The 18,592-nt window shown below is 39.6% G+C and overlaps 1 protein-coding gene across 1 annotated transcript in view; it reads left to right on the forward strand.

The window, feature by feature from the left end:
• chrna7a (cholinergic receptor, nicotinic, alpha 7a (neuronal)) overlaps window positions 1-18,209 on the forward strand; it is a 30,819-nt gene extending 12,610 nt beyond the window's left edge. Inside the window, exons 4-10 of the mRNA XM_017709764.2 lie at window positions 3,938-4,047; window positions 6,986-7,065; window positions 10,486-10,653; window positions 13,207-13,401; window positions 16,320-16,406; window positions 16,498-16,607; window positions 17,189-18,209. Of these exons, the coding sequence (XP_017565253.1) occupies window positions 3,938-4,047; window positions 6,986-7,065; window positions 10,486-10,653; window positions 13,207-13,401; window positions 16,320-16,406; window positions 16,498-16,607; window positions 17,189-17,740 (1,302 nt within the window). The 3' untranslated portion in view covers window positions 17,741-18,209. The remainder of the gene's footprint in view (window positions 1-3,937; window positions 4,048-6,985; window positions 7,066-10,485; window positions 10,654-13,206; window positions 13,402-16,319; window positions 16,407-16,497; window positions 16,608-17,188) is intronic.
• The last annotated feature ends 383 nt before the right edge of the window (window positions 18,210-18,592 follow it).

The following is an 18,592-nucleotide window of genomic DNA, read 5'->3' on the forward strand; positions in this document are numbered from 1 at the left end:
TTAAATGAGCTCTGTAATTTTCTTGTTGCAGCATGAATAGAATCAGCTGAGCAATATAAAATTGTATCATCTGCATAAAGGTGAATTTTGCAGTCTGAGGTTGAAGCAGAGGCAGCAATATCATTTATGTAGATATTAAATAAGACTGGACCCAAAATTTAACCTTGTGGTACACCTTTAGATACAGATACCAACTCTGATTTATAATTATTCAATGCCATACATTGATTTCTGTCAGTGAGATAGTTTTGGGTCCAGTCCAGCACAGTTGCATCAAAGCCAATCTTTTCTAAGTTCCGTAAAAGAAGAGTGTGATCAACTGTGTCGAATGCTTTTGTTAAGTCAATAAAAATAGCTGCACAATGTTTCCTCTTGTCTATGTCTGAATAAAGATTGTTTAAAACCAGTGTTGTAGCAGAGATAGTGCTGTGACCTTCTCTGAAACCAGACTGATATTTAGATAAAACAGAATTTTCATGAAGAAATGATTTCAATTGCTGGTTTACTAGAGATTCTAACATTTTTGCTAAACACGACAGTTTTGAGATTGGCCTATAATTATTCAGATCTGTTGTCTCACCACCTTTATGCAGAGGAATTACATGAGCTGTTTTCCAGACCCTGGGAATTCTGCAAGATAAAACTGAAAGATTAAAAATGTATAAAATGTATTCTAAAATAATCGGGGCTGCGAGACGCAATAAAAAGGGGTCCAGCCCATCTTCTCCAGTGGCTTTTCGTGGATTAATTTTAGCCAGGGCATTAGCAACTAAATATGGAGAAAATGGCTGGAGTGAAAAAAGACCATGCATTCTAGAAACAGTAGAGCTGAGATCAGTTTTATTCAATGGGTTTGTGCTATTCTTATCAAAGATGTGGCCGGCTGCAGCAAAATGAGAGTTAAAGGCTTGACATATTTCCTTCTGGGCAGAAATCAGCTGATCGTCAACTAAAACGCTTGTTGGAAAAAGGGGGGAATTATTTTTTGAGAATTTACTATTTTCCAGAAGTTTTGAGGGTTTCTAGTGCTGGTGATTAAGCTAAAGTAATATTCTGATTTAGCTTTTCTAACAGCAGAGGTACATTTATTTCTCAGCTGTCTAAAGGTAAGCCAATGGTCTCTCTCCCCTGAGCGTCTAGCAGTTGACCAAGCTTTATTTCTGGCCTTAAACAATGAGGAAATCTCACCCGTAAACCAGGGACTTGATCTGTCTCTGATTCTTGACTTTTTGAATGGGGCATGTTTGTTTACCACTGTTAGGAAAGTTTTACTGAAGTGGTTTAGTGCCCCATCAACATCTGAGATTTCTAGTGTAAGGTGGATTTCACTCATTGCTAAGTCAGAAAGGAAAGCTTGCTCATTAAAATGATTAAAATTTCTTCTAACCACCAACCGAGAGCCTGTTTTGTTTGTGCAACTGTTTCTAATGCATCCGATGGGACAATGATCACTTATGCCAAGTTCAAAAACTCCTGAGGCAGTAATTTTGTCGGCTTTATTGGAGAGTATTAGATCTATCAGGGTTGACTTGGTGGGTTCTTTCAGATTTGGGCGAGTCGGTTAACTGATTAACTGTGTTAGGTTAAGATTGCCACATATTTCCTTTAAGTGACTGTGCCTTACACAATCCATCATCATCATCACCATCGTCGTTAACTGCTTAATCCAGATAGGGTCGCGGTAGCAGTTGGGAGAGCAGAGAATCCCAGATTACCCTGTCCCCCGCAACTTCCTCCAGCTCCTCCCCGAGCCGCTCCCAGGCCAACTTGGAGATGTAATCCCTCCAGCGAGTCCTAGGATGACCCTGAGGTCTTATACCAGTAGGCCGTGCCTGGTACACCCCCACTGGGAGGCGTCCAGGGGGCATCCGAATCAGATTCCCGAACCACCTCAGCTGGCTCCTCTCAGTGTGGAGGAGTAGCGGCTCTACTCCGAGCTCCTCCCAGATGGCCGAGCTTCTCACCCTGTCAAATACAGTGTAGCCCGCCACCCTACGAAGAAAGCTAATTTCCAACGCTTGTATTCGCAATCTCTTTCTTTCGGTCATTACCCACAGCTCATGACCATAGGTGAGAGTTGGGATGTAGACCAACCGGTAAACAGAGAGCTTTGCCTTATGGCTCAGCTCCCTCTTCACCACTATAGTCCGGTACAGTGACCGCATTACTGCTGCCACCTGTCCCAGCCTGTGGCCATTCTCGCGATCCCTCTTCCCATCACTCATGAACAAGACCCCGAGTTACTTGAACTCCTCCACCTGGGGCAGGTCCTTTCCCCTTACCTGGAGAGGGCATGCCATCCTTTTCTGGGCTAAGACCAAGTTCTCAGTCTGGGAGTACAGAGATCGAATGGCCTGGAGTAGTAGCCCCGGTATCCCATACTCCCAGAGGACCTTCCCATAAGATATCTTGGGGAACACGGTTGTAAGCCTTCTCCAAATTCACAAAACACATGTAGACTGGGTTGGCAAACTCCCATGCCCTCTCAACAATCCACAAGAGGGTGAAAAGGTGGTCCATTGTTCCACAGCCGGGACGGAATCCGCATTGTTCCTCTTCGGCCAGGTTACGTGGGCTGCCCGGTCACCAGGCACTCACCGCGGGACACTACCACCAGGTCTGACTCCAGGGGTAGGTCCCGGTGGCCCTTTCCTGGGCAAGGTACACGGTTTTCTGTGCCTGTTTTTCATGGTGGGTTTTTGGATCATGATAGTCTGGGTCCTCACTCCAGACCTGTTCACCCTGGTAAGTCGCTCTGGATAAGAGCGTCTGCTAAATGCTGTAAATGTAAATGTAAATGTAAATGGGAGGCCCTACCAGGAGCATATTGCTCCCAATTACTTAGCTCTGAAGATCCCTAGACCACACAAGCCCTTCCGCCATGACAAGGCCCCAATCCAGGACGGGCTTACACAATCCATTATAGCTTCATTGTGACTGCTGTGGGCTAAATAGACAGACATATGTAAATTAAATCAGTGAAAGCTTAGTCTCCATGTTTGTACTGCATAGAGTGGGGAGTGAAAATTACATTTTGAATATTTAACAGTTTACATATTGCATTAATCTCGTTTATTTCAAATAAGTGAGGAAAGTTCACTTTTCCATGTTATGGGCCTCATATGCATGATATGGGCCTCATATGCATGAGTTTTCCTTTGTCTCCGTTTCGCTGATGTAACTTAAGAGGAACTGCACTGAATTTTCTACAAGAAGGTTTATGCCCATAATCACATCACAGCCAATCACAGTCAATATCTTAACAAATGCTTTTTGTATAAGGAGGTAAGAAACAACATTCGGACCTTTTTTACATTGTTAGTTTGTATTCCTGGTTATATTTAGGATAATTTATCATAGCATACAATTAAAAAAAACAAAGTTTATTCCAAGTCATTTTGGACCATTTCTATTGGCCTTTTCATTGCGAAATGTAAAGTGAAACTGGCTTTTAACATGACGTTGAAAATATGCTATAAATTCTCTCATTAGATTTAGAAGTTAGATAACCATGTAGAGCTGAAGAGCAGGCCACATCCTGATTCATGACAGTTAAGATAAGCAGTCATCTGGGAAAGTCTTGTATCTCCAAAAAGAGAACTTTCCGGATGAGCAATGCTTTCAGTGTTTATTCTGATATGAAGTAATTTAACTTCCCCTGACCTTTTGGTGGATTATTAGGTGTAGTGAATCCATGAAATCCATTTTAGCTCTAGGAGATACAGTGTCAAAAGTAGAGTGATTATGCAGATCTGTGACCAGTAGGAAGTATGTAATTCAAACCTTGCATTGTTTATTTTTTTACCTACATATTTATTGTCCCAGTGTAAGCTTGTTTTATTATATTGCATGAAACTCGTGTCAGGCACCATTATTTCTGTTCAGCTTTTATGGTCAGTTCAGGCATAATAATGAATGTGCTGTTGTTCTCTTATAGTACTGGTACGATCATTACCTTAAATGGAATATCTCAGACTATCCTGGTGTGACGAGCGTACGATTTCCTGATAATCAGATTTGGAAGCCTGACATCTTGCTATATAACAGGTATGTGGAATACTGTGCTCCTTGCACTTCCAGAAAATACAGCCTTCTTCTTTATCTCTGTATGGTCTTCGATAACAAGCCTCCCAGGTTTGTGTCAGGGTTTATGGAGGAAGCTGGTAAATTGCCTGGAAAAAGTGCTTGTAACAAAGTACATGGAGAGAGAGTGTCAGCTCTGTAATGAAGAAAACAAGGTTTGAGTCTCATTTGTCATTGTCTTTCCAAAGACAGCTTGCCCTGCAGAGTTGATTATGTTGCAGGAGTAAGTTGCTGAGAGTTGAACTTGCCCCTTGGCTGTGTTTTGAGGCTCTTGGCAATTAACCCCTTAAAAAGCCACAAGCAAAGTTTTATAGCACACTTCTATAACCTAAGAATAGCTGAAACTGTAGTTACTGACGAATAAGCCTGGGATTTTAAGGTGTTAATTTAGAAAAGAAATAATAAACCCCAGATTATCAGCAGGGCTTAAACGGAGCATTGCTTGTTTTTTCAGTAACAAGATCACTGGTGTATGCAGTGGCAAATACAGAACCAACTGTGAACAAAAGAAACAACTGTGATGTTTGGGCTAATCATTTCAAAAACTGAAGCTGTTTGTATATCCAGCCACTGTGAAATGTCAAGGGGGCAAAGTGTCAACATTTGTTTCTATATAGTAGAAAACAAAAACTTATGAAATATAATCTTCCAAGTTTTTCTCTATAGTGATGATGTACTGAATTGGTCATATTCAAAAATATTGCAGTCAGTATATTTCAAAATGTAAATGAAATAATATATTGGAATAATACTGGAATATATTTCCAATGTATTACTCTTTTGAGCACTACACATACATGGAACTACTACTATTCATCCCACAACTGGACCCAAGTACCTCCGCATGTCTTTAAACTACCTTCATCAGCCCTGCTCCATTTTAACTCAACGCAAATCTTAAGTCTGGTTCATTTCACTTTTGAATTTGGCCAAGCGACACCATTATTTAAGGACCTCCCTAGATCCTACAAATGATATGAGCTCTCAACTCATTTCACTGCTTTCAATTTTGTCCACAACACTGGAACAGGCTGCCCGGCATGGCTATCTTGCTGTCTTGAGAGGAACCAAACTACTGGGATACAAGCCAGGAGGCTCAACAGACACCACTGTCTTTATCAATCACTGAATCTCTCCACAAAGCCAAGGAGAACTGCATGTGTTCAGTTTTCATCTTCCTTGACTTTTCGGCTGCCTTTTGTCACTGGGTACCACCAGAGGCTCATTTCAGTGCATTCCGACTCAAGCAGCACTGGTCTTGCTCCTGGTTCTGATATTGTCATTCAGATTGATCCTGCCAGGTGACCGGGACTGGCCCTGTCTCTGCCCCACATAGCCTTGCTAGTGGAGTTCCCCAGAGGTAAGTTCTTGGTTCGCTTCTGTTGTCCTTATGCATTAAGTCACCGGGATCAACAATAGGCTTGCAGCTGCTCTCAACACTGCTACGCTGTTGACATCAAGCTGTGCTTCCAGTTTCAATAAACCACTTCCAACATCTCACTGAAGATTTTAGACTGCTTTTCTCTTCATGGGTGGTGACCAACCACCTGAAATTAAATTATAAGACAGAACTCATTGACCTATCAGCACAGCACTTCCCTTACTTCTTCACGTCCATCTGTCATGCAGGGCTATAAAACACTTTTATCTTGGATGACAAACTTAATTTCTTAGATTACATGACATCTGCAACTAGATCCTGCAGACTGCTTCACAACATCAGCACAATATGACCCCTCCTGTCTGCAGAAGCTGCTCAATTCAAGTTATCTACAGACTGCACTACTACAATTGCCAGGTCTTAGGCATTCTGTCATATGCCATTCAGAATGCTGCGACCTGTCTGGTTTATAGTCTGCCAGAGTTCTTCCATGTGACACCACTGCTGAGATCACTCCACTACCTTCCTGTGGAAGCAAGAATAACATATAAAACACAAGTTCTCATATTCTATCAAATGCCACGTCCTGCTTAGCATTGCTTAGTGTTGTTGACCCTCAGTGGTTGAAATAAAGTGAACTCCGCACTGCACAGTCACTGAAAGCTCATTTCTTCAGGCAACACCCGGATGTATGCATCCCTCTGGCTCTGAAGCATCTATGAACTCCATCTCCCAGAATGGGATATCACATGCTTGCTGACCTCCACAGCACTCTAGTCATCGTTCACACTCACCTGAATACTAATCTGTTCTTCTGGTCATGTGATTAGTTAGGGTTAATATAAAGCCCAGACTTTTAGATGAGTTTCTCTGCAAAGTATTGCTTCTTCATGTGAGAGCTACTGAACAGTTTTTCTGATTGCCATTTTCTATTTTTTGACTTGCCTTGGATTCTTTGTTCTTTAATCTTTGCCTGTTGGATGGTTGCTTGGTTTTGTTGTTTGTCCTTCTTTGTATTTTTACCTCTCTGGATTTGACCATCGCCTGTCCATCAACTTTGAATTTTACCAAAGTCCGTAATAGTAATGGCTCAGTTTTTTATAACCACAGGTGTCTGACTGGTTTGGTTTCATTACACTGGATTAATACCTTATTGCACGTATTTGCTCTTCATTCTGAATCTCTGTGCTCTCTCTTTAGTCTTCTGTTTTATATTTCACTTACATAAAATGCACTCTGTTCATTCTCATTCTGTGTCTACACTTGTACTTATTTATATGTATGACTATTGTTTAGGCTATAAATTCTAGCAGTATCTAGATACTTTGCATTGCTTTGGCTTGTACCGTTTGCATGTTTTGTTGTTGCTCTGAATGAGAACGACTGATAACTGACTAAAAATAAAAGTGAATGTAGATAGCTTTGTTTATGTAATGTCTATCTGTGCTAATAAACAATCCCTTATAAATAAAGACTATAAATGTTTGCCATTTCCATTTGCCTGCCATTCTATTCCCTCAGTGCTGACGAGCGGTTTGATGCTACTTTTCACACCAACGTGCTGGTTAGCTCCAACGGCGCCTGCCAGTACTTACCCCCAGGTATGGCAGTACAGTACCAGTTTGAAGTTTGTGATTTTTGTCATCTTTTTCATAAACTTGTCCTTCACTGGAAAATAAATAGTGAGTTCCAAAGCATTTTTTAGTTAAAAAATATTTTTTCAAATGCCCCCCTTATAAGTTGTTTATTTAGAATTTTTGTGAGTTGAAAAATGTTGAACATTTTCATTATATATTTATATATATAATTGTAACAATTTTTTTTGGACCCTATAATGGAGTTAATGATGTAAGCTGTAAACTTGAATTGAGCTGTTGCATCTTTCTATGTATTGTACGTTATTTATTTATACCAAGTTACAAATGTTTTTAGTTAGTTTACATTTATACCTAACAATGGCAGCTCAGTGTAAGTAAATGGGGGTAAAACCATACAACAATGCACATATTAATAAATCTGATCATTTTATTATTATTATTATACATTATAATGACAAGTGGCTAGTGCATTTTTGTAGTAGTACTGACATTTATAATTGAAATTTTAAAAAGTAATATGGAACCATTTATTTTTACTTAATGGAACCATTGGGGCTCTTTCAAAAGAACCACATAATGTGGTTCCATATAGAATCCTTTTTGGGGCCAAATAATGTAGGAAGTGGCCCATAGAACCTTTTTTTTAGTTTCACACGGACCCATATATTATTTGTTTGCAATAATTATATGTGTGTTAGTTGGTCTTCATCATTAATCTAAAATGTGGAAAATGGTCCAAAAAAAAAAACTTCTTTGAGGCTGTGCCCAAACTTTTGACTGGTGTTGAATTTGCCCTTTACTGCAAATGTAGTTAATTAGCCAAAAGTGTTTAGTTTCAAAGGTTTGTTTCTTTAACTTTGCACTGGAGCCACAGCCGGTTTAAGGGGTATCTTTTTCTGTTTCTCCTATTATATCAAAAACATGACTGCAAAGGGCCAGAGGGCGCCTGCAGCCGATGAATGGGGGCGCTAAATGGCTAACAATGAAAACTAAAACATGTTTCTGAACATTTGTACGTGGATTCCCATCAAAATGTTGAAGAAAACTTGCCTGAGTCTTTTCATTTTTTACAGCAAAGTGGTTTTGATTAGTATGATGCTGGCATTTCTACTACTGCGTGCTGATTGGCTAGCCTTACTGCTACTAAGTGCTGATTGATTGACAGGCTGATAAGCTCATAAAGTGATTTGCACTTACTCAGGTCATTAACTTAAATGAGGATATTTAATTGTTTCTATGAGGATAAAGTCACATTATTATATTATTCTCTCTATTACACTTCATGTTTATGTTTTAGATTTGATAATGGACATGACATGCCAGTCAGAGTCAAGTACAACCTCAACTGAATGTTAGCCCATTTAAGCGAATAATGAAAAGTATTTCATTTTTTAGGATTGAAAGACTTACTATAGTAATGAAAAAGAAATGCATTTGAAATACATTGTTTCCTCGATAGCCTGAACACTAACCTCTTCTGCAAATCAGATCAGCTCTAAATTACTCCAAGATGCTGTTAGAGAGATTAGCCTTAACATATATGAACTCCTAAATTTCAGATCAACCTCAGGGATTTCATTGCACAAAGAGGCTGAAATCTAAGAGAGCTGAAGTTCCACGCTATCTATAAATTAGATTTATGGCCTTTTCCTGTCTGGCTTAATTCATGTTTGTGTCATGCTCTCTATAAATTCCCCAGACCTGTCTGCAGTTGTGTTTTGCAGTAATTGAATACTCTGGATTTCATCACTTTTCTCATATTTTCCTGACAAAGGGCAGGGTCTGGGTCATACAACAATTTCCAGCATATTTATCAGACAGTTTTACAGCATTTACAGCATATGCTGCTCATCCAAAGTTTGGCCTCAACTCTTTCAGACAAAAACTGAAAATTTGCAAATCAAATAAGTTGCTGGTGTTCTCAGAACAGGACATGCTAAATTGCCTTAGGTGTGAGTGAATGTGTCTGTCTCTCTGTCTGCCCTGTGATGGACTGGTGACCTGTCCAGGGTGTATCTTGCCTTCTGTCCGATGACAGCTGGGATAGGCTTCAGAGATTAACTGGATTGTGAGAAGCAGAAAAGGCAACCAGCTTCTAATGCTGGCTTTACACAGTGAAGCTTTTATGCAAATAAATGAATGTTGTGAGTTGCCTGTAAGCTAATTTCCATGCAATTTGACAGAAACATAATCCCTTAATTAATCCCTTAGTTTGCCCAATAAAACAACTCATGTTTTATCTGTTGTGTAATTCTCACAATATAAACTCATCTGCGATGTGTAATCTACACATTTTTATCATCTTTGCATGATTTTTCCAGCTGTCTCTGAGCGCATTTAAGGCACTCAATAATCCGATCTGCAGTTATCCGATTATTCAAATGGTCATGTAAAGTCCACACTCCGATCTAGAAATCCGATTGAGGAATCTGATAAAGAAAGCTGGATTTTAGCGCAGTGATCAGATTTCTCAGTACCTGTGAACTTTCGGATTTCTCAGTCTGCGCGTGTGCAAGAAGAGAGAAACTGCAGTACCTGAAATAAGCTAGCAGCATTGCAGCAAGATGGTAGCAAAATGCTTTTGGAGAGGTGCTAAAACCAAACACGAAATAAAAGATTTAAATCGTGTTTGGTTTCTAGATAATGTGGCACGATGTTTTGAAAAATAGCCGCAGCATGAAGTTTGAGTTTGACCTTGCATTTATGTCACATCTTCTTCTCTGAGTTTATTGGCTGGTTGTCAAGCAGAAATCGGATTACTGTCTGGCTCAGTTTCCCATTATCTGATTACTCAACAGCATGTAAATGTGTTGATCAGATTACCAACAAAATCTGATTTTCTACAGTTATAGGATTATTAAGTGCATGTAAACGCACTCCTTGTTTAAAATGGCTGTATCAGAAAGCTGAGAAGAGAAGAGAGCTGCACTTTGTAACTTGTAAATATGCTTGACAAATTTAAAGGGGCTAATCAAGTGTAAAGAGTGAAAGACTGGCTACTGAAAAGAAAGAAAAGAGTTGTTGTTAGCTGGCTTGTTAACTCAGCTGGTAATAGAAACGTTAGCTTTGGTAAACTGAACATGAGATACTACCAACACTGCATGCAGTCAGTTAGGAGCATCTCCTTTTTAAATGTCCAAAAGACCATTTCCACTGAGCCAAGATCATTTGTAATGAATCCTATCAGATGGTGTTAATCAACATGATCAGGTCAGGTAGAAAATATATGGCATACCTATATAAACAAAGAATAAATGTACTGCAGTAGTACGTAAAGGTCCACAGTTACAAATCACTCTGAAACACTGGACAAGCTATATGTTGCATTTTGGCATAGGGTTGGTTTAAAGACCAGGACTTTCTTGTATCAGTGATGTGGTGCTGTTCTGTTTTCCCATATTGACCCTATGTTTGTTTTCACAGGGATATTTAAGAGCACCTGCTACATTGATGTGCGATGGTTCCCATTTGATGTTCAGCGGTGTGACTTGAAATTCGGCTCATGGACGTATGGTGGCTGGTCTCTGGATCTGCAGATGATTGAGGCTGACATCACAGGCTACATTGCCAATGGAGAATGGGATCTTGTGGGTAAGGTATATCTGCACCAAAAGAAATGAGCATATCCAGCATTCCAGCTTGTTTAACTGTGAACATCAAATGTAAAAGCAGTGTATGTAGTTGGAATGAAAGGTGTTTCTCTGATTCCTGGAACGCACAGTAATTAGTCATATGCATTCAAGAAAGTGCATTTGTAGGTTGTTTTATGCTAAATGTATTAATTGATAATTCACTGTAATTTGTTACTTTTGTTACTGTGCCCTGAAGACTGATATATGCAAATACAACACAGTGGCGCTAAACTGTTGTAGGTTTAATAGATGAATGTATGACATCACAAAAACAGTTCCTTCGCTTCCATATATGGACTGTGTGGACTGGGGAGTAAACAGTACGTTTGAAACAAAATTTTTACATATTAAATTCAACTTTTATTTTAGAAAAAGTGAGGTACGTTCGGTTTTCCATGATATAGGCTGTAAGAATGATGCTAAACAATACAATACAAAAACCAAACAAAGACCAGCAAACAGGGGAAAACACAGGGCTTAAATACAAGGAATAACGAGGGTTAACATGACACAGGTGGTGAATACAGGTGGTTACAATCAGGGGCAGGGTCTGGAAACAAGGGGGCAGGACCGGGAAGAAACAAAACAAGGAATCACATGGACAAGACCAAAACAAAACAAAAGCACATGGAGGACTGGGAGGGGCCAATTGTGAAATAGGCTCTTTAATATTTACCAATAAGTACAGCTGGACGTTCTCACAGGCTAACAAAATTCTGTCCCAGCTTGTCTGTAGCTTTACAAAATTCTGTTCAAGCTCAGCCACCACCAACCAGAGACCCAATAAAGCAGCATTAGAGCTGAGAGTGAGCAGTCAGATTTTTAATAAGCAAAGCTTAAATGAATAGTCTAAGTGGCACCGTTTTGACACCAGGGATCAGTTTTCAGCTGATATCTAAAGAAAATGCTGGACCGGATATCAACGAGATAAAAAGAATGAATCTGATCCAATCCTGTGACACATCCATCCTGAATTACCACACAATCACATTGTGTAATGTGATGTTGTGAGCTGTGTATTTCTTTCTGTAGGATAATACACTGTATTGCCAAAAGTATTCACTTACTCATCCAAATCATTGAATTCAGGTGTTCTAATCACTTCAATGGCCACAGGTGTATGAAACCAAGCACCTACATATGCAGACTGCTTCTACAAACATTAGTGAAAGAATAGGTTGCTCTCAGGAGCTCAGTGAATTCCAGCGTGGTAGCGTGATAGGATGCCACCGGTGCAACAAGTCAAGTTGTGAGATTTGCTACTAAATATTCCACAGTCAACTGTCAGTGGCATTATAACAAAGTAGAAGCGATTGGGAACGACAGCAACTCAGCCACAAAGTGGTAGACTACGTAAAATGGCAGAACCGGGTCAGCGGATGCTGAGGCGCATAGTGCGCAGAGGTCACCAACATTCTGCAGGCTCCATCACTCCAGAGAAGGCACTTCCACTGCTCAATGTCCAGCACTGGGGGGGGGGGGGGGATTTATACCCCCCGAAGCTGATGCTTAGCACTTCGCATGGTGACCTTAGGCTCATGTGCCGCTGGTAAAGCACTTCCCATTTCAGTGGCAGTGCTCTTCTTTTGGGTTTATACAGGCTTTGTGTGCATTTGTACTCCTGTGTCAGCAGTGGGTGTACCTTAATGCAGCTGAATTCACTAATACGAAGGGGTGTCCACAAACTTTTGGACACATAATTATGTGTAGCTGTAGACATTCATGTGAGTTAAAATAAACATTGTTGTGCATGCAGTATTAATTCGACAGTATAGCCAGTGTTAGCTACTAAGCAAACGTAGCTAACAAGTAAGATGGCTAACTAGCCAATTTGGCCATTTCAGGCTTTTATTTTAATATTTGCAGAAATGAACAAGAAAAGACAATTAAATTGTTAATTGCAATTATTTATATGAGGAATAATTATTGGTTAAAACAATATGATCGTGACAGCCGTTCTGTTGATGTATATATTTTACATGGGTAATGCATACAGTCATAGGCCAAAAGGGAGGATCCCTCTCAACAAATAACATGGTTTTGTTAATTTTCGAAATAAAATGAACACATTCTCTACAGAGAACTCAATTCTTCACATTTTTAGTACACAATTATTTTCTGTTTCCTGGAATTAACATAAAACGTAGGCTGTGATAAAGTTATGGCTCATTTTATATTGTACTGTATGTTTAATTTTTTTCCGATATGTTAAACTCAGCAAAAGTAAATAAAAAATAATACATCAAAGCAAATAAATCAAATTTGTGCGCTACAATATCCCCCAAAAAATTACATATCTAAGGTTGTTTCTACTCTTTTTTTACTTTGAAAATCTACTGATCATGTACAAACCTTTGCATATGATTGCATTTTCAGATGGCTTTTGGTACTTGTTTTCTTTATTATGTATTTCACCAATGCCACCAAATTCTTAGGTGTACATGTAAGCGTACTTTACCACAGTTATTCTGTTTCTAATTTTAAGCCACACACTGTTTCCCTCTCTGTGCAGGCGTTCCAGGTCGGAGGAATGAGAAGTTCTACGACTGCTGTCAGGAGCCGTACCCAGATGTGACGTTTACAGTGGTGATGCGCAGACGGACGCTCTACTATGGCTTGAACCTGCTGATCCCCTGTGTGCTCATCTCCACTCTGGCCCTGCTGGTCTTCCTCCTGCCCGCTGACTCAGGCGAGAAGATCTCTCTTGGTAAGCAGAATCTGCACCGTCATCGCTATCACTTAGTGCAAAGTAGCTTAGTCATCACTCTGTGAACCTGGAGCTGCTACAAGATCTGTTTGGACTGTACATTTTAAGCAATGTGCACTCAGGCCAAGAATATATACCCGTATTTGTCATTTAGCTTTGAGATTATTCATGAGATGTATTTGGTGGTTTGCATAATAAATTTGATATTGAGTCAAGAAGCACTTTTATTTTTAGCCTTCTCACTTCAGTGCTCCAATGCTGCTCTTTTTGCTGATGTATAAGCTATAAACAATAGCATCATATTAAATTGCCTCTATTGCTACAAAGTGCAACATTCTTTTAAAATACTATTCAAAAGTTAATTAATCATTTTTGTTATTTTGTATGTAATAATTGCATACAGTGGAGATTTATGTATTGTAAACTAGACGCAACATGATATTTTTTCATGATTCATTCATTATTTGAAGTATTTTGGGAAAAGAAAGAAGCTATTAAATGGTAAATATTATACCGTAATTATACATTTACTGTAATGTTTGTCACTTTACATGACTCAACTCAATCACGTGTTTTAAAGTATGAAGCATGCTGGATATTCACTTTATTATAACTTTATTATTGATGCTTTTGTTTTTAGTCTGCACACTTCAATGCACCGCAGCTGTTTTTTTTGCTGACATTAGTATATTCTATAAACTTTGCAAGCGACATCATGTGGGATTGCCACCGAGGCTACCTGAGCACACGACAATTTATGTGTTCGGCCCTGCGGGCTGAGATAAACGGCCAGCAGTGAGATTGATGGGCCAGCCAGCGATCTCCTCTGTGATTGATGCAGGCAGAGAGCTCTCTGTGCCAAGTGCTGTTATTTTCAGGCCGAGCAAATTTAAAACCAGCTTTACTGTGGAGACCCGCAGAGCGGATTCCAAAAGAAATGAGCATGAAGTCACAGCTGAGCCTAATGTATTTTTTCATTCTTTCAACCTTAAATGATATTAGTGTGGGGTCTGTCTGCCAAAAGCATCTCTCACACTGAGCCATTTATTGGTAATGGCTCTGCAGCCTTCCAGAATCAATATAGATAATATCAGAGCTTGAGTGAGTAGTGTATCTGGTGAACTTAGAGCCTACTTTATCTTAAATCTGTCCACATGCATTAGTGAGTCAGTAGGGCATTTGATTATTTGGGTTTGTAGGCTGATTTGAAGAATGTTTTTTCTTAAAGGAATAGTTTGGTGTCAATTCAAATTTACATGATTTTCTTCTTACCCTCAATGCAGTGAATCAGCCAAGACCTGCTCAGTGACTGAACTCTGCTTGTTTAGTTTAGAACTGGAGCTGCTAGGCTAACATTGCTAACAAACACTGAAAGTCAACAGTCACCCAAACAGATTCTACACATATATGCCAAAATCTTCATATGTTTGCTTTAATTATGTTGCTAAGCTACATAAACACCTTTGATAGATCTTATTTACACATATAAGCGAAGTTGAATGAGCATGATCGTCCTCATCACGCCCTGAACTGATCTAAAGTAGATCAGTTTCTTGTAAAATGTCTCTCATCGTCCAGTTGTTTTATGAGGCTGAAGTCGCTTCTTGAAGTCGCTCCAGCTTCTTGTTAGAATTGTCCCGTTCCACCTTAAATTCTGACTGAGGCGCCGAATGTAAATGCGGCACCATTTAAAGTGTAACGGGAAATATTTAAAGAAAAGCGACTTCAGAATCACAACTTTTTAGTGTTTGACAGTCTCTCATTGCAGATAAAACTTGCCAGGAAACCAGTTGCATTGCTTATGATTGCGAATAACGCATCGTTGCTAGATGACCTGCAGTCTGAGTCTCAGTCGTTGCAAAACAGGGCTTTCATGCTGTGTTGCACACGTCCCATCTACTGACATAGTGACCCCTGACTCTCTACAACGCGACCAAATCCGGAGTTATAAAATCACTAAAGAAAACTGGCAGGACAGCTATAATATGTGCTGCGTGGATGTCCATTATCACAGGATATTATTTCAGTGTAACTGCGCATTTTATAGCAGATGAGTGGCAGCAGCGTCTAATGTGCTCCAAACAGAAGCAGTGAATGAGTCTTCCAGTTCACTTACCACATCACTTCCATCTGATTTATTAATAACAGGTATTGGAAGTAAGTTCATTATGGAGCATTACAAATACTTTGCTTTAAAAGTACCAAGTCCTAAGACAGTAGGAAAATAGAAATCCTGTATAGAAAAAAAAGATGCATCCAGATGCATCGATAATCGTTTTATAATCGCATCGCAGCCCTCTGAATCGAATCGAATCGTGAAGTGCCTAGAAATTCCCACCCCTGTATTTACTGTAGATGATAAAACGAAAAGTTCTTTGCTCTTTTATGTTGAGAAACGTTTTTCTTGAATTGTTGCACTATTTGCTGGAGTAATCTTTCACAGAGTGGTGAATCCCTCCTCATCTTTAGTTCTGAAAGACTTTTTTATACCTGTTATACCCAATCATGTTCCGGACCTGCCAAATAACCACCAGGTGTTTTATAAGCATTACACAAATTTACTAGCCTTTTTTCGTGCCTGCCCCAACTTTTTTGGAACATGTTGCTGGCATCATTAAATTCCCATAAAATGGGAATATATTTTTTAAAAAACAATGATATTTCTCAGTATCAACATTTGTCTTTGAAGCATTTTCAATGAAATATAGTTTTTGAATGATTTGCACATCTTATTTACATTTTTCACAGCGTCCCAACTTTTTTGGAAATGGGGTTGCATTGGAGATGGAAAAGCATGTACATTTGATTTTTCTTTGAAGTATTCCTTTCGTACGGCTGTTTGTGCCAGCGGTCCTGAATTATGACTTCTGCAGTGTCATTAGATCATTCCAGTGGGTAATGACTGGCTCTGTTCGCAGGGATCACAGTGCTGCTTTCATTGACGGTCTTCATGCTGTTGGTAGCAGAGATCATGCCTGCAACATCAGACTCAGTGCCTTTGATTGGTGAGGGATTTTTTTCAAGACTAGTTTTAAATGTAATGTTTGAAATCCAATCCAGTACTAAAGTAGTGGTCCTCTTTTCCTCTCTATCCAGCGCAATATTTTGCCACTACTATGGTCATTGTTGGATTGTCTGTGATAGCCACAGTTTGGGTCTTACAGTACCACTACCATGACCCTGATGGAGGAAAAATGCCAAAATGGGTAAGTAAATTTTTTCTCATTCATGGGTCTGCATGACTTTCTAATATGGCTGGGTGATTAGGCCAAAAAATTATCACAATGTTTTCCGTATCATTCAATACAGATAATTATCAATATTAATGATAGTAATTTATTAACTCTTAGTTTTATATCTGAATAGATTTTTTTAACCTGGCATTTTTTTAACCTAATTTAAGAAAATCAAACCAATTCCACATTTTAAAACTCATGTGGTCCCTTTTCTCCAGAGTCTCTTTTCCAAAACATTACCCCTATAATTTCAGCACTAAAAGTAGCTAACATTAGCTAACTCTGCTATCTGACTTTCTGTTTTATTCTGTTTACACTGTTTAGCCAGTGAAAGGTGGCCATCGCCACCTACAGTACCAAAGTAGCAATTGTGTAAAATTAAAGCCAACTCCTTGATTGAAGAGCTGAATTATTTTTTTCTCATTCACAAAAACATAATATTTTGATAATTATTGTTAGCATTTGGTCACCCAGACATTCATACATATATAGTGTATCATAAACTGCAGTGAAAGTGTTTTTTTTTTTCTTTTTCTCTATTCATTCCTTAGACACGTGTAGTGCTGCTGAACTGGTGTGCGTGGTTCTTACGGATGAAGAGGCCGGGTGAGGACCGGGTGCGCTCAGCCTGCCACAACAAGCAGCCACGCAGCAGCATCTCCAGCGTGGAGTTGAATGTCAGTGCAGGAGTCGGTGCAGGAGCACCTCACTCCACCAACGGTAACATGCTGTACATCGGCTTTCGTGGCATGGACCCTTTACCCTACGCCACTTCCCCGGACTCTGGGGTGATGTGTGGGCGGCTGGTGGGTGGGTGCGAAGAGGATGTGCTGCTGCCCAGCAACCAGGCCCCCTCCATCAGCAGCGGTGGCCATGTAGATACAGAGCTTGCCAAGATCCTGGATGAGGTGCGCTACATCGCCAAGCGTTTCCGCGACCAGGACGAGGAAGAGACTCAGTGTAATGAGTGGAAATTTGCGGCCTCCGTCATTGACCGCCTCTGCCTCATGGCCTTCTCCTTATTCACCATCCTCTGCACCATCGGCATCCTCATGTCAGCCCCTAACTTCGTGGAGGCCATTTCCAAAGACTTCTTCACTTGAAATGCACGCTGTGTATGTTTTTCCCCAGCTTTTAAGCATTTACCAAATTCTTTGTTAATGCTTTAAAGGACCAGTTCAGCCAAAAATGCTCATGTGAATGACCACTATTTAGGATTATACAGAGATTATGGTAACTGGAGGTTAATAACTCTGTTAGCCAGATTAGCAAATTCAGTCAAGTGAATTGCCACCATTTATCATGATGCAAATAACATCATGCTTGCTGGTGGCTAATAGCTTCCATTAGCAAATATGGCTGGGTTACTCCTTTAAAACAGGTATATCTCTGCCTAATTCAACCACTGCTATGTAAACAAAGTCATTCAGAGTGGTTTGATGTGAACTGGCAGTGATGGGAACCAGGGGTCATGATGTCTATAAGACCAAAATAAACGTCTTTGGGGACTATTTTGCCTTAGAACACCCTGCACGTACCCCTCCATCATGAGTGTATTTCATAAAATACAACACTAATAATAATAATAATAATAATAATATTTTATTTATATAGCACTTTTCATAACAGTGGCAGCTCAAAGTGCTTTACAGACAGGTGATAAAACATAGTTATAGGAGAGACCATTAGTATTTAATTAGAATCAGAAGAAAAAGAAGACTATTAAAGTACAAGATAGGATAAAACCACAAGACGTTCAGTTTTAATTAAATGCTAATTTTAAGAGATACGTTTTTAGGTGCTTCTTAATAGTGAGCACTGAGCTTGTCTGTCTAATAAAAGGTGGAACACAGTTTAGAAGCAGAATAACTGAAAGAGGCCTCTCCATGTTTTCTGTATTTTACAGAGGGTGTCTGTTGAAGGCCACTATCTGCAGAATACGTGCCGGAACATAA

The sequence above is a fragment of the Pygocentrus nattereri genome, chromosome 15 (assembly GCF_015220715.1).
Source record: "Pygocentrus nattereri isolate fPygNat1 chromosome 15, fPygNat1.pri, whole genome shotgun sequence".
NCBI classification, from domain to species: domain Eukaryota; kingdom Metazoa; phylum Chordata; class Actinopteri; order Characiformes; family Serrasalmidae; genus Pygocentrus; species Pygocentrus nattereri.